A 12,145-nucleotide genomic window follows, 5' to 3' on the forward strand; every position below is an offset into this window, starting at 1 on the left:
GAGGCGACGAGAAAGAGATGACAGAATGGGACGGAGTCGGGCTTTAAAAAAATGTGTGCGGAGAAAGGCTGAGACCATTTCGTCAACGCATATAAAGGGTCAGACAAAAATGAGCCAAGAAATAATTCTTGTAATAATTGGTCGATATGGAACAAAAAACTCAAAACAACAATTAATTATATTCATGCAGTATGTATATTGTGTGCTAATGTGTAGGCAATATAGTTATATATATATATAGTTTTTAATCGCTCAAGATAAATGTAGGACAATGTTAAAAAAAAAAACATTATTTCAGGACGTCCCGCAAAATATGAATAAATTCGAGGTACTGGAATCCGTGACAAATCTGGGTAAACGTATGCGGCATTGTGTACTGTATCCAAGTTATATTTTACATCGAACTTGCTCTGTTTGGTTCCCATATTGAAATGAATCATCCATTCAACAGAAAAATCACAATATAAATGCATATTGCATTCACATATTTAGGGTCTACGCATAGTTTAAATTAAAACTACAACTGAACACCCCTCTAGTAAGCAAAATGGTATGCTCCACCCAGAGCGCTTCCACAGTACGTTGGTTGAAAAAAAGTCAACACGCGATTTTGGACGTATCTTCACAAGTGTCTGTGTTGAGGCTGGGGTCGAGTTGAATAATGTGCATCAACAGGTGTTTAGGGAGTTCAATTTTCCCCTCGTATACTCTGAAGGTGAGTAGGTCGACTACTCTTTTCATCATATCGCATGTTGCACACAAACCCTACAGCTTACCTAATACACATTGGAAAAAATGCGTTACCGAGAAGGTTTTAGTCATGTTTATGTTTAGTGATGTGTGTTTGGATCTGAGGGGCATGGCTTTATCAACTAATAATTTGAGTCCCTGAACACAGTGAGTAGTTCAAAAGTTAAGTAACCAACTACTTGTAGCCTGTGTTGTTGGTTGAACCTTTGAGTTTGAAATATATATGCAAAGTGTGTGACGGTTTTTACTTGGACATGGGTCTACACAGACATTTACTTTACCGATATGTGCAGTGCCCCCATATTGTTGAAGATATTTTTGCATTTTTATTTTATCTACCCAGTCGGGTCTCTTTGATTCGTTGGCATGTGTTTCCCAGGGTTAATTGTTTGTGCTATAAATTGCTCAATGACAAAGTTGTTCCCTCGCACGGCATGTCATGAGAGATTAGAGCGGTTTTAAGGGTTGCAGATGGCTGTGCTGGGCGATGCAGGGTCCGCACTGGTGAGCATCAAGTGGGACATCTGCAGTCGTCAGTTGGGGCTCACTGATGCACGACTGTGGGTCATGACGGTTCGGATCGATTCATAAACACAACTGAATTTATGATTTACTTTGGACATTGGTAGCCTACGTGGGCCTAAACAGGTCGAACATGGATATCTAAGTAATCATGTTGTGATTAATATACTTTGAATTCCATGTCCCATTTTATGAGTAATTTAGGTCCAAGGGGATAACATGTTCCCAATGCAAATGTAAAATATCTTGCTGACCGTAGATCTATCAGAGTTTACTTGTTCTGATAGTGTTTTGGCATTCCTCACACAAAATATTAAAAAGGATTTGATTTGAGCTTCCTACGACTCATACCCATAAACATGTAAAAATATCAAGGACTAAAATTTAAAGTGCATGATTTGATGCTAATGACTTGCTTCAAATGCATCTGGGCTCCATTTCCAACATCTCAATATTTGTTGTTGGTACAAAGTATAAAGCACTCCCTCGCTGTGATTTAGAAAAGTACAATTACATCACACATATTAGGCTTACATCATGCTACGCATAGGCCTACATATATCAGGGTGTATACTATACACGCACAGATAACAGTTGGGTTTAGCTGTGAAAGCTGTTGAAGGCTACTGGATTTTCAGGTTAGTTAGCCTAGAAGGGCAGGTGTGAGTGATGCTGTGTTTGAACATGTTCCTTGAACTTGGTGAGCAAGTGTTTCTCCTGCAAGCAAATAATATCTCCTGCTCCCATACCGTTCCTTTTGTTTACCTTAGCCTACCCAAGATGTACGTTGGGCTGCTTTGCTTGTAGGTTATGAAGATTAACATGGGATAACTGCATTTGTGAAGATTTTGTGATTTTTTTTTTTGTCTGTATGCGACCTGTCAACTGATGTTTCAGTATCTACGTAGTTGTGTTAAATTAAGACTGGTGTGTGTGTGTGACTGTAAGGGGGTATGTGCACCATTGATGCACAACAAGGCTTCAATAACATGGATAATTAGGGATCAGGGTGTTATTGGTGAACACTGAACACATCATGTTTCTTTGATGTGGATTATGTATGTAGCCAAGATGGATTACCTTGGTCTTTTTGTCAAGTTGTTGTGCGGCGCGGGATTCAGACTGGGATTAGAATCATGGAGCTGCACTCATTCATCAGATTACCGGTAATTGATTCTGAGAAGTTAATCAGATGATAGAGGTCAAGTTAGTAACACAACTTCCCTCCCAGTGTCGTCCAAATGTTGTCGAGGAACAAATCATCTCTTAAGTAAAGAAGATTACTTCAGACAGACATCGTTGTTTGCTTTTCATAGTTTTTTTCCTCTGAACTCTAAATCTCAGTGCAGTCGTGTAACAGTGGAAGTATTAAAACTCGGTTTTAAAACAGCATAACTTGTCTGTTTAGTTGAACCGTATAACCTTTTAAGAGGAGGAGTATATTTAGACCGATGGGGATGAATGATTGTCTCCCATCTTTCCATTTAGTTCTAAGTTATGGCCTATTAAGGTGCCGACACATTTTTTAATTTGATGTGAAAGATTCAAGTGAATACTTGACCTGTCACTCAACCGTAGGTTAATCATCAGACGTTGGGCCCTTGAGGCATAAGAGTTTTCAGTAGGGATGCACTGATATTTCCTGGACTGATATTCATTATCTGATTCCAATGGCTCATATAGCGATGCATTCCTTGCTTCATACACCAGATCAAGATTTCTGATGAAATACACAATGCTTCCTTTTAGAAATCCCGGTCAGGTTTCCTCAATCTCCCCCCTAATGATTGCTCTTTCACTTCTGTAGATCAACCATGGAAGATGAGCTACCGCCTGAATAGAGTCGTGGGGAGATAAAAAGCAAACCAAACAAGCAGCCTTTTCCCGGAGAAAAAGAAGGGTCTAGTAGCAGTTTGATTGACGTCGACCTGCGTTCTTCCGACTCCGCCCCCCCTCACCCCGCCACTGGACGCCATGTCGGTCTTGGCCAAGCCGGAGAGGACCATTTGCGTCCTCCTCCCCAACAAAGAGCAGCTGGACGTCCCCATGGGGGTAGGTGTGGCCATGAATCACCCCTGTGTCTTCTCTATCACCGTGGTGCCCTGATAAGGAACATGCTGTTTGTTCTTAGAAACATCCTAGGGAGGGATTGTCTGCCTCCAAAACAAAGCAGAGTTTCACATGATTTCACAAACATTATCGCAAACCACCATCTTGGTTTATTCTCCCCCCCCCTCATTATAATAAGAATAATAACAACTGGTTATTCAAGAACTATTGGTCAATAAGTACCAAGATGACGGGTTTGAACGCCTTTTATGGAACTTCAGAGTGCATGACTGAAACCCTCCCTATCGTTCTCTGCATCGCTGGTTGGTGAGTGCATGTTGACTCACACTCTGCTCCCCCCCTTCACCTCCGTCCAGCTCAAGTCCACCGGCCTGGACGTCTTCAATCACGTGGCCGCGCTGCTGGGGATCAAAGAGCTGCACTTCTTCGGGCTCACCGTGGTCAAAGGTAAGTCCGGCCGCGTGGTGTAACGGGCGACCCCTGTAACATCTGTGACCCGGAAACATATCGGATCTTGTGATCCTGAGAAGAGCACAAGACCGCAGCATGAGGTAGGACCGGCCTCGGTCCATCAGATGGATAATGTCTTCACGTCTTCATACGTGTGACTGGTGATGGCTGATGAGTTTGCGCATCACAAATCATGGTTTAGTGTTGTTGTGGCCCTTTGTCATTTGGTGTCTGTTGACACACTGGGGAAAAATGGGGATTTGCCTTCTTTCACTGGCACAAACACCACAACAAAAGTCCCAACACACCCACCGCGCCCCTTCGATCTTCATAAAGGAGCCCTAATCCTCTTTAAAAAAAAATTCTCTCATTCCTTTTGTACCCCACCTTCTATATGTATTTTTTTGTAATGGTTGGATTGCATTGCTCACCGCACAACACAAGGGGCCTTTTGTTTTTCTGGTGTTTGGCCAGGGAGCACTTAGGCTCTGGATGCTCGCAATATTAACTTCATTAAGGCAGGAATGCACTCCTGGCATTCCTGCTCTTCAGTGGAGGGAGGGAGGGAGGGAGGGAGGGAGGGAGGGAGGGAGGGAGGGAGGGAGGGAGGGAGGGAGGGTGGGATGGACTGGCAAGGGGGGGGGGGGGGGGGGGGGACTCGTCTGAAAGAGAAATGAGGAGGAGGGGTTGAGGAGGAGGAGGAGGGGGAGGAGGAGGAGGCGGTGGGGGAGGAGGAGGCGGTGGGGGAGGAGGAGGCGGTGGGGGGATGCAACTCAGCAAGACAAGAGGAGTGTTGCTCACAGGGGGGGGGGGGGGTGAATAGGGGTGCGGGTGAGTCACAGCGTTGGGGGGGGGGGGGGTGGAGGAGGGAGGGAGATACGGTGAGAGGAATTGCCCCTCTTGTGAGGCAATCTGGGGAACGTTATTTGTCAAATAGTTTTAACATCTGAAAGGGGAGAGAGGAGGAGGGTTGCGACATGGTAGACAACATATCTGTGGCATTATACCAAGGCCACGCAGTTTCTTCTACCAAGAGATCAGTGTTGGGATGTCCGTCAAAGTAATGAATGTGTTATCGTGTCCCAAACTGAGGCAGAAAGTGACGTAAACCGTACCTCAACCTATGTTGAATTGATGTAGAAAGAAAGAACCCTTTTTGTCATGGATAACCACTGCTGATGAATACAAGTTGGCCATGAATCACTAATCAAAGGAGGCAAAACGTGTCAGAAAGCGGAACGGTTAGCCGTCAACATAGCCGCCACTCCTGGGGGAAGCCTCACTCACTAACGATGCAACAGGGTTTTTCTGCCTCGTCTTCTTCCACTTAATTGCGGCTATTGTTTGGAAAACCTTCCGCTTGGTCGCACTTTTCTTTTTGTTTTGTCCGCTGACTGTGCTCTTGTCTCCGTTTGTTCTTCCCAGACAATGAGCACATCTTCCTGGACATGGAGGAAAAACTGACAAAATACTTCCCCAAAGAATCCAAGCCGGATTCACCCAAGGTACAGTTATTGACTAAAAGAAAACGGGCACCATCAGATGGCATATGTAGCCACGACATGGCGACCATTTCATGTTGCCCATGCCCCCCATTGACCCCTCACGTCCCTGTATATTGTCCACGAGCCCCCCATACTGGCCTACTTCCCCTTCCCCACACAGACATACGGGTTCTTTTAGCATGACAATAAGAGATCCCTGCATGGTGTTTATTGAGTGCGTTTGTCGTCGTAGGGGCTGCCGAAGAGGCCACTCCCCCTGGTGCTCTTCCTCAAGGTGCAGTACTACGTGGAGAACGGCCGCCTCATCTGGTACGTTCCTGCACACGTCCCGACCATGACTCGCTCCCCTGGACGGGGGCCAACTCTCTCTGTGACTTTCTTCGCTCTGCCTGGCGTGCCTCGTAGCGTGCCGCGACACGCATCAGTCCAATTACCGGTGTCGTATGTTGTCTTACTATTGTCTCTTTTGCTCCCTCCACCACCACCACCACCAACACCACCTGTTAACACCACCACCACCCCCACCACCACCACCCCAACCACCACCTCCACCACCACCACCTGCAACGCCATCACCACCTGCAACACCACCACCTCCACCACCACCACCACTGCCACCTCAACACCCACCACCACCACCACCACCACCACCACCACCACCACCACCACCACCACCACCACCTCAACCACCACCACCTCAACCACCACCAACACCACCACCAACACCACCACCACCTCAACAACCACCACCACCTCCATCTCCACCACCACCACTACCTCCACCACCACCTCAACACCCACCACCACCTCCATCTCCACCACCACCTCAACACCCACCACCACCACCTCCTCCACCACCTCCCCCTCCACCACCACCTCCACCTCTTCTGCGTGGCCCCAGTGAGCGTAAGGCCCGGCACCTCTACTACTCGGACCTGCGGGAGCGGGTGCTACGCTCCGAGTGCCGGCAGCAGGAGGAGGTCTACTTCCAGCTGGCGGGCTACGCCCTGCAGGCCGACCTGGGGGACCACCCCCCTCTGGAGGAGGTGGAGCAGGGGGCCGGCCCCCGCTTCCAGCCCAAGGACTTCTTCCCTCCCTGGGTACGTTGTCCGTCGCGATGCGCCCGTCCAACGAGGTGTGTGTCTCGGCTACGAGACAGTGTGTGTGTGTGTGTGTGTGTGTGTGTGTGTGTGTGTGTGTGTGTGTGTGTTCATTGAGTTGAAGTGTTTGAATGAATTTGAAGCCAACTTGAACCATTATCATCATCACATTATGTTATTAATTATCATTAAATAAATCTTTCATCCACCCCTTTTTAAGATCCATTTGAATTAATAGCGACTTTAACCAAACAATCCAAAGTGCTGCGCGATAACAACACAACAACAACAACAGCCATTCAATAGACTGCAGCTTTTGACGTGTTTTTTCTCGGCGTCGGTGCGTCCAGATCGTGGCCAAGCGCGGGGTCCACTACCTGCTGTGCCACGGGCCCAAGGTGCACCGCGAGCTGTCGGGCATGTCGGCGCGGGACGCCATCTTGCTCTTCATCAAGGAGTCGTGCCGGCTGGAGGACGTTCCCGTCACCTACTACCGGCTGCAAAAGGTCAGAGGTCAACGCACGCCGGTGTCGTACCGAACGCGCCGCTCCACCACCTCCTCCTCCTCCTCCTCCTCCTCCTCCTCCTCCTCCTCCTCCTCCTCCTTCTTCTCGCCGGCTAAAAAGGGAGAGTTTCATCACGTCGGTGCTGATGAATGAGCACTTGTGGAAATGAATCACTTTTCATACCAGCTCCTTTTCCTCTCTCTATTTCCGAGTAAAAACACGCTGTGGGTCAACATTACCCATGTTGCGTTGATGGATCTGCCGCTTGTGAAACCGGCCCTCACTTCATGATTTTTAATGCTATTTTGAAAGCAGCAGTGTTTTCTCTTACCTAACCGGTGAACGATGAGGGAGCTCAACTCTGACACGGCTTGTTATCTGACCTCTCAACCACCCCCCCCCCCTGAATTATTCTTCTCCCCAGGACAAGAAGGAGGACCGAGGAACAGCCCTACTGGGGTTGACTCTGCGAGGAATGCAGGTTTATCAGGTGTGTACGTCGGCCAGATGAAGTAGGGACGGTGGTGGTGGTGGTGTGTGTGTGTGTGTGTGTGTGTGTGTGTGTGTGTCTTTGTGCGTCAACAACATACGTCAGCAGCAGAGTGCTGGGTTCCCTCAATAACCCCCTTAACCCCGTGGCCCTGCTTGTGAAGGATCCTGTGAGCGAACCATGTCAGGAATGTGTGTGTGTGTGTGTGTGTGTGTGTGCGTGTGTGCATGGGCACTCCATCCCTGTATCGGCAGGGGAGGAGGAGGTTTGGGGGGGTGGGGGGGGGGGTGTTAGTGCAGGCTGCCATCTCTGTCATGTGTTTGATCCGTCCGGGGTGGACCATCTGCAGGGATTAGGGGTCTGGTTGTGGGGCTGATTACGTAGCCAGCGGGCCGTGAGATATCTCAGAGGGACTCCGCCGCCCCCGCTCAGGTCACAGTCCAGATGGCCCCAGCAAACAAGAAACTAAAACTGGAAAGACGAAGGGATAATTGTTATTTAATTAGTCGAATTTGTGTGTATGATATGTGAGGGTTGATCTTGACTGGTGACGGTCGGTCCAGTATGTTTATGTACGTTTGATTATTTTTCCTTGTTTTCCTCACGTAAAGGAGATGAACAACCTCCGTCAGCTGCTGTACGACTTCCCCTGGTGCAACGTCGGGCGGCTCACCTTCTTGGTAAATGTCTGAATACTTGAAATTCTGTTCAGCTGAAATCAGGCAAGATGTCTCGCTGGCTCATTCCACTGTGGGCCGAACATGGAGGCAATACGCCTTGTAGTGACCCAAATAAATAATTTACATTGGTTAATGCAGTAGTAAGCATTAAGTAAGAACTCACTAAGGGTGCATTAACTGTTTTACTTGCGGTCTAATAATCAATGGTGTTCATGTTTACTAAGGTAATGGTGTTCAAACTAAGGCATTATTTTATGCATTGTTTAATATGGTTTACCAATGACCAGCATTGGCAAATGACTACTAGACCATTAGCTAACTGTTAATCAACTATTGAGGTAACTGTTTGTAACTGTTTGAGGTAACTGTTTGTTAATGTTTATAACTGCATTAACTATTGTTAATTAATGGCCAGTTATTGCACCCTTATTGTAAAGCCAAGCCCTGGTCTAGCCACCACTGTGCTAGTACATAAACACCAGTGTGTATAACCCACCCATCTGCGTCCGCTCGCTCCAGGGCAAGAGGTTTGAGATCCAGCCCGATGGCCTGCCGTCCGCCAGGAAGCTGGTGTACTACACGGGCTCTCCGTTCCGCTCGCGCCACCTCCTGCTGCACCTGAGCAGCTGCCACCGGCTCTACCTCAGCCTGCAGCCCGCCCTGAAGCACCTCCGCCAGCTGGAGGACACGGAAGGTGAGGTGGAGGAGGTGGAGGAGGTGGAGGAGGAGGTGGAGGAGGAGGTGGAGGAGGAGGTGGAGGAGGAGGTGGAGGAGGAGGTGGAGGAGGAGGTGGAGGAGGTGGAGGTCTGAGGACCGTCTAGATCAGAAGATCCCAGCCTTTAACCTAAGGTGTACCACTAGATTTTCGGCCTGATCTTTCATGGACCATCTCATGTGAAAACAGTAAAATAAATGCATAAATGCACCTGCAGTCGCTAAGCGGAGTGCCAGTGCCCCATTTATACAAAATAAGGTCAAATAATCGACGCTAGAAGGCAAAAGTTTGCTTTTTAACTTAAAATATAGTTTCCCCAGCTTTCCAGGGTTAGGTTTAATAGTTTGCAGTTCAATTCTCTCATTCTTCTAGGAATTATTTGATATGTTTTTGGTCGTACAATGAAAACGTCAACGCCTCCGTCTCGGTATCGTCTCTCGCGTCAAAGCGTCCCCCTCTGCTCGTGTGTCCCCAGACCAGAAGCGCTACCGGGAGTTGTACATCAGCGACGACCTGGACGCGGACCCCCAGGGCTGCTGCTGCTCGGAGGGGAGCCCCCGCCTCTCGCGCCAGTCCACCTGCAGCTCGGGCATCGAGGTGGACGCCCGGCACCACGGCAACGTCTCCATGGAGATGGCCTCCTCCGTGGGGACCGCCGTCTCCGCCGAAGGGGGCTCGGGCGGCGGGCGGCGGCGGGCGGAGAAGTGCTTCAGCTCCGCCGCCAGCCACGGCTCCTCCCACACCTCCGGGGTGGACGTGGGCGGAGTCAATGCCCCCGCGCCGGACGACGAGGACGACGAGGACTCGGGGGATGAGGTGGTGGAGTTCGACTCGGACGAGGTTCTGAAGGACGGTGAGTCGTGTGTTTCGGGGGGGGAGTGGCTTTGGAGGGAGGCCTGACGGGAGGAACTTCCTGTGGCTGATTTCTCCAGCTTTAAAGGACCCCTATTTAACCACCAGATGTGGGTGCCTTTAGCCATTACAGCCCTGTGTCTTAGTGACAGCACATGTGGTAGGTTCCACCTAGATAAATGATGGATAGATAATGGTCGACAATGCGGTAGTAAGCATTAAGTAAGAACTCACTAAGGGTGAATTAACTGTTTTACTTACGGTCTAGTAATCAATGGTGTTCATGTTTACTAAGGTCCTGTGCCTTAGTGACATCACATGTGGTAGGTTCGACCTAGATAAATGAGGGATAGATAATGGTCGACAATGCGGTAGTAAGCATTAAGTAAGAACTCACTAAAGCTTTAAAGGGCACCTTTTTAACACCAGGTGCGAGTGCCTTTAGCCATTACAGCCCTGTGTCTTAGTGACAGCACATGTGGTAGGTTCCACCTAGATAAATGATGGATAGATAATGGTCGACGGATCCATCCATCCTACATCTAGGTGGACACTTGGATGTCACTGAGGCACACTAAGCACACGGACACCTGGTGGTAAAACAGGGGCCCTTCTAGTAGTGGTTTTTTTAACACTGTTTTGGTACACTTCCTTTCCTTAGAGTTGAAGAGAAGCAGAACAGAAGAGACTCTGGTCGACGAGCACGTGGACATGTTTCACCTGGCTGATCTTCTCCAGGGCATATCGGTGGACTTTTCCCCCGTCAAAGACAACGACCATCTCCGTATGGATCTCTCCTCTTCAGTTTCCCTTTTAAATCGATGAATCGTTTCAAATACGTTCCTTCTATAAAGTAACAATTTTCCCTGCGGTGGAACCTCGTCCGCTGTAGTGAAGAGAATCAATCAGTCACGTTTCATGTATTTTTTTTTCTGAACTGAGCTAATTCTTGTACTCGTCGATTCCACAGAGGGTGAAGGAACTCCCTCCAACCACGACGACAACCACACGGTTCAGCTGCGCAACCACAACCTAGCAAAGGTCCGCTGTCTGTTATTCACATTCGCTCATCGCATCATTTCCTCCCACCCCCCCCCCCCGCCGCCCACTTCCTGTCTCACCACCGCCCCCCCCCCCCCCCCCCCCCCGTCTGCCGTCTGTTCCCCCAGGTGCTGCAGTCCAGGGCCCCCGTCTGCGTGGACCGCCAGAGCCAGAGTCTAGACGACGTGCGTCTGTTCCCGCCGCCCGCCCTGCTCCTCCCGGACTCCTCCCTCAGCTACACCTTCGGGCTGCCGGCCCCCCAGGACAACCCCAAGGGCCCGTCCTCGGCGGACCCCCGCGGGTACTGCCCCCCCGGGTACTACCCCCCGGGGCACTGCCCGGCCAAGCCCTCCTTCTACGGGCGCAGGGCGCCCAACTTCCTCTCCCTGGACCGGCTGGGGGAGGAGCAGCTGCTGGAGTTTATACTTTAAACGGACGGACGGACGGACGGACGGACGGACGGACGGACGGACGGACGGACGGACGGACGGACGGACGGACGGACGGACGGACGGAGGCAGGGATGTGTGTGCGTGTGACGACGTTGTTGTTGTTGTTGTTGTTGTTTTTTTATCCATGTCTTCCACCTCGGAGGCGACGCACCATTGTGACGTCTTCATGGCATGATGGTGACGGGGGAGTGTGTGTGTGTGTGTGTGTGTGTGTGTGTGTGTGTGTGTGTGTGTGTGTGTGTGTGTGTGTGTGTGTGTGTGTGTGTGTGTGTGTGTGTGTGTGTGTGTGTGTGTGTGTGTGTGTGTGTGTGTGTGTGTGTGTGTGTGTAATATTACTAGGGGTGGGGGGGGGGGATGTCTTCGAACTCTCTTCAGTTGTTGACAGATTAAGCACTGGGTTACGGAAAGGTTCAGCCACATTTGAGTCGGCGACCGGAATATTTATTGCCTTTTTTTTTTTATTGTGTATACTTGCACTATATATTTTTTACCATATTGCATCTTTTTAAAGTTACTCAGATATCTTGTGTAAAGCTTGCAGTCTGGAAAACTGCATTTCTGGTTTAAACCTGGTGTATAAGAATCTGTGGGAGTAGTAATCAATTGACTGTTTATATTGGATGTTAACCTTTTGTCTGGCCCCATTGTACACCAACCTTCATATCATTCGAATCATAGGATTTCATTTTATTTTTTTATGTATTTTCAAGGAAAGCATTTCATAAGGAACTCCACGTTTTTTGTATATGCCCTATACGTTCATCCAAAGGTTAATCATGCTGAGGTATCTCTTTTATCATCAGAACAGTATCTGTAAAGCAATATTTCTACAACTGTGATTTTTATTGATCTGTTTTTGTATACCGGTATGTAACACTGAACAAAAGGCTTCTACATTATTGAGATACGATCATCAATAAATTGAAGTTATTGCCGAAAGGTTTTGTTGAACTCAAATGAATGTCATGGAGTGGAACATTGTAGGGGGAAACTAGCGAAATAGCGACCTCTA

At 48.9% G+C, this 12,145-nt stretch overlaps 1 protein-coding gene across 2 annotated transcripts; it reads left to right on the plus strand.

Moving 5' to 3' along the window:
• The first annotated feature begins 562 nt into the window (after nucleotides 1-562).
• zgc:172136 (uncharacterized protein LOC566376 homolog) lies at nucleotides 563-11,467 on the plus strand. 2 transcript variants are annotated; one of them, XM_060072942.1, is made up of 14 exons: nucleotides 563-715; nucleotides 3,080-3,324; nucleotides 3,699-3,789; nucleotides 5,218-5,297; nucleotides 5,530-5,606; nucleotides 6,199-6,397; nucleotides 6,748-6,903; nucleotides 7,328-7,393; nucleotides 8,005-8,073; nucleotides 8,593-8,767; nucleotides 9,264-9,641; nucleotides 10,302-10,424; nucleotides 10,611-10,681; nucleotides 10,810-11,467. In XM_060072942.1, the coding sequence occupies exons 2-14, from the start codon at nucleotides 3,247-3,249 to the stop codon at nucleotides 11,110-11,112; spliced, it is 1,866 nt and encodes a 621-aa protein (XP_059928925.1). In that variant the 5' UTR covers nucleotides 563-715; nucleotides 3,080-3,246; the 3' UTR covers nucleotides 11,113-11,467. The 2 variants fall into 2 exon arrangements, with proteins under 2 accessions (XP_059928925.1, XP_059928926.1); XM_060072943.1 differs by lacking the exon at nucleotides 563-715 and adding an exon at nucleotides 748-897.
• Nucleotides 11,468-12,145: the final 678 nt, after the last annotated feature.

The sequence above is a fragment of the Gadus macrocephalus genome, chromosome 15, assembly GCF_031168955.1.
Source record: "Gadus macrocephalus chromosome 15, ASM3116895v1".
Classification (NCBI taxonomy): domain Eukaryota; kingdom Metazoa; phylum Chordata; class Actinopteri; order Gadiformes; family Gadidae; genus Gadus; species Gadus macrocephalus.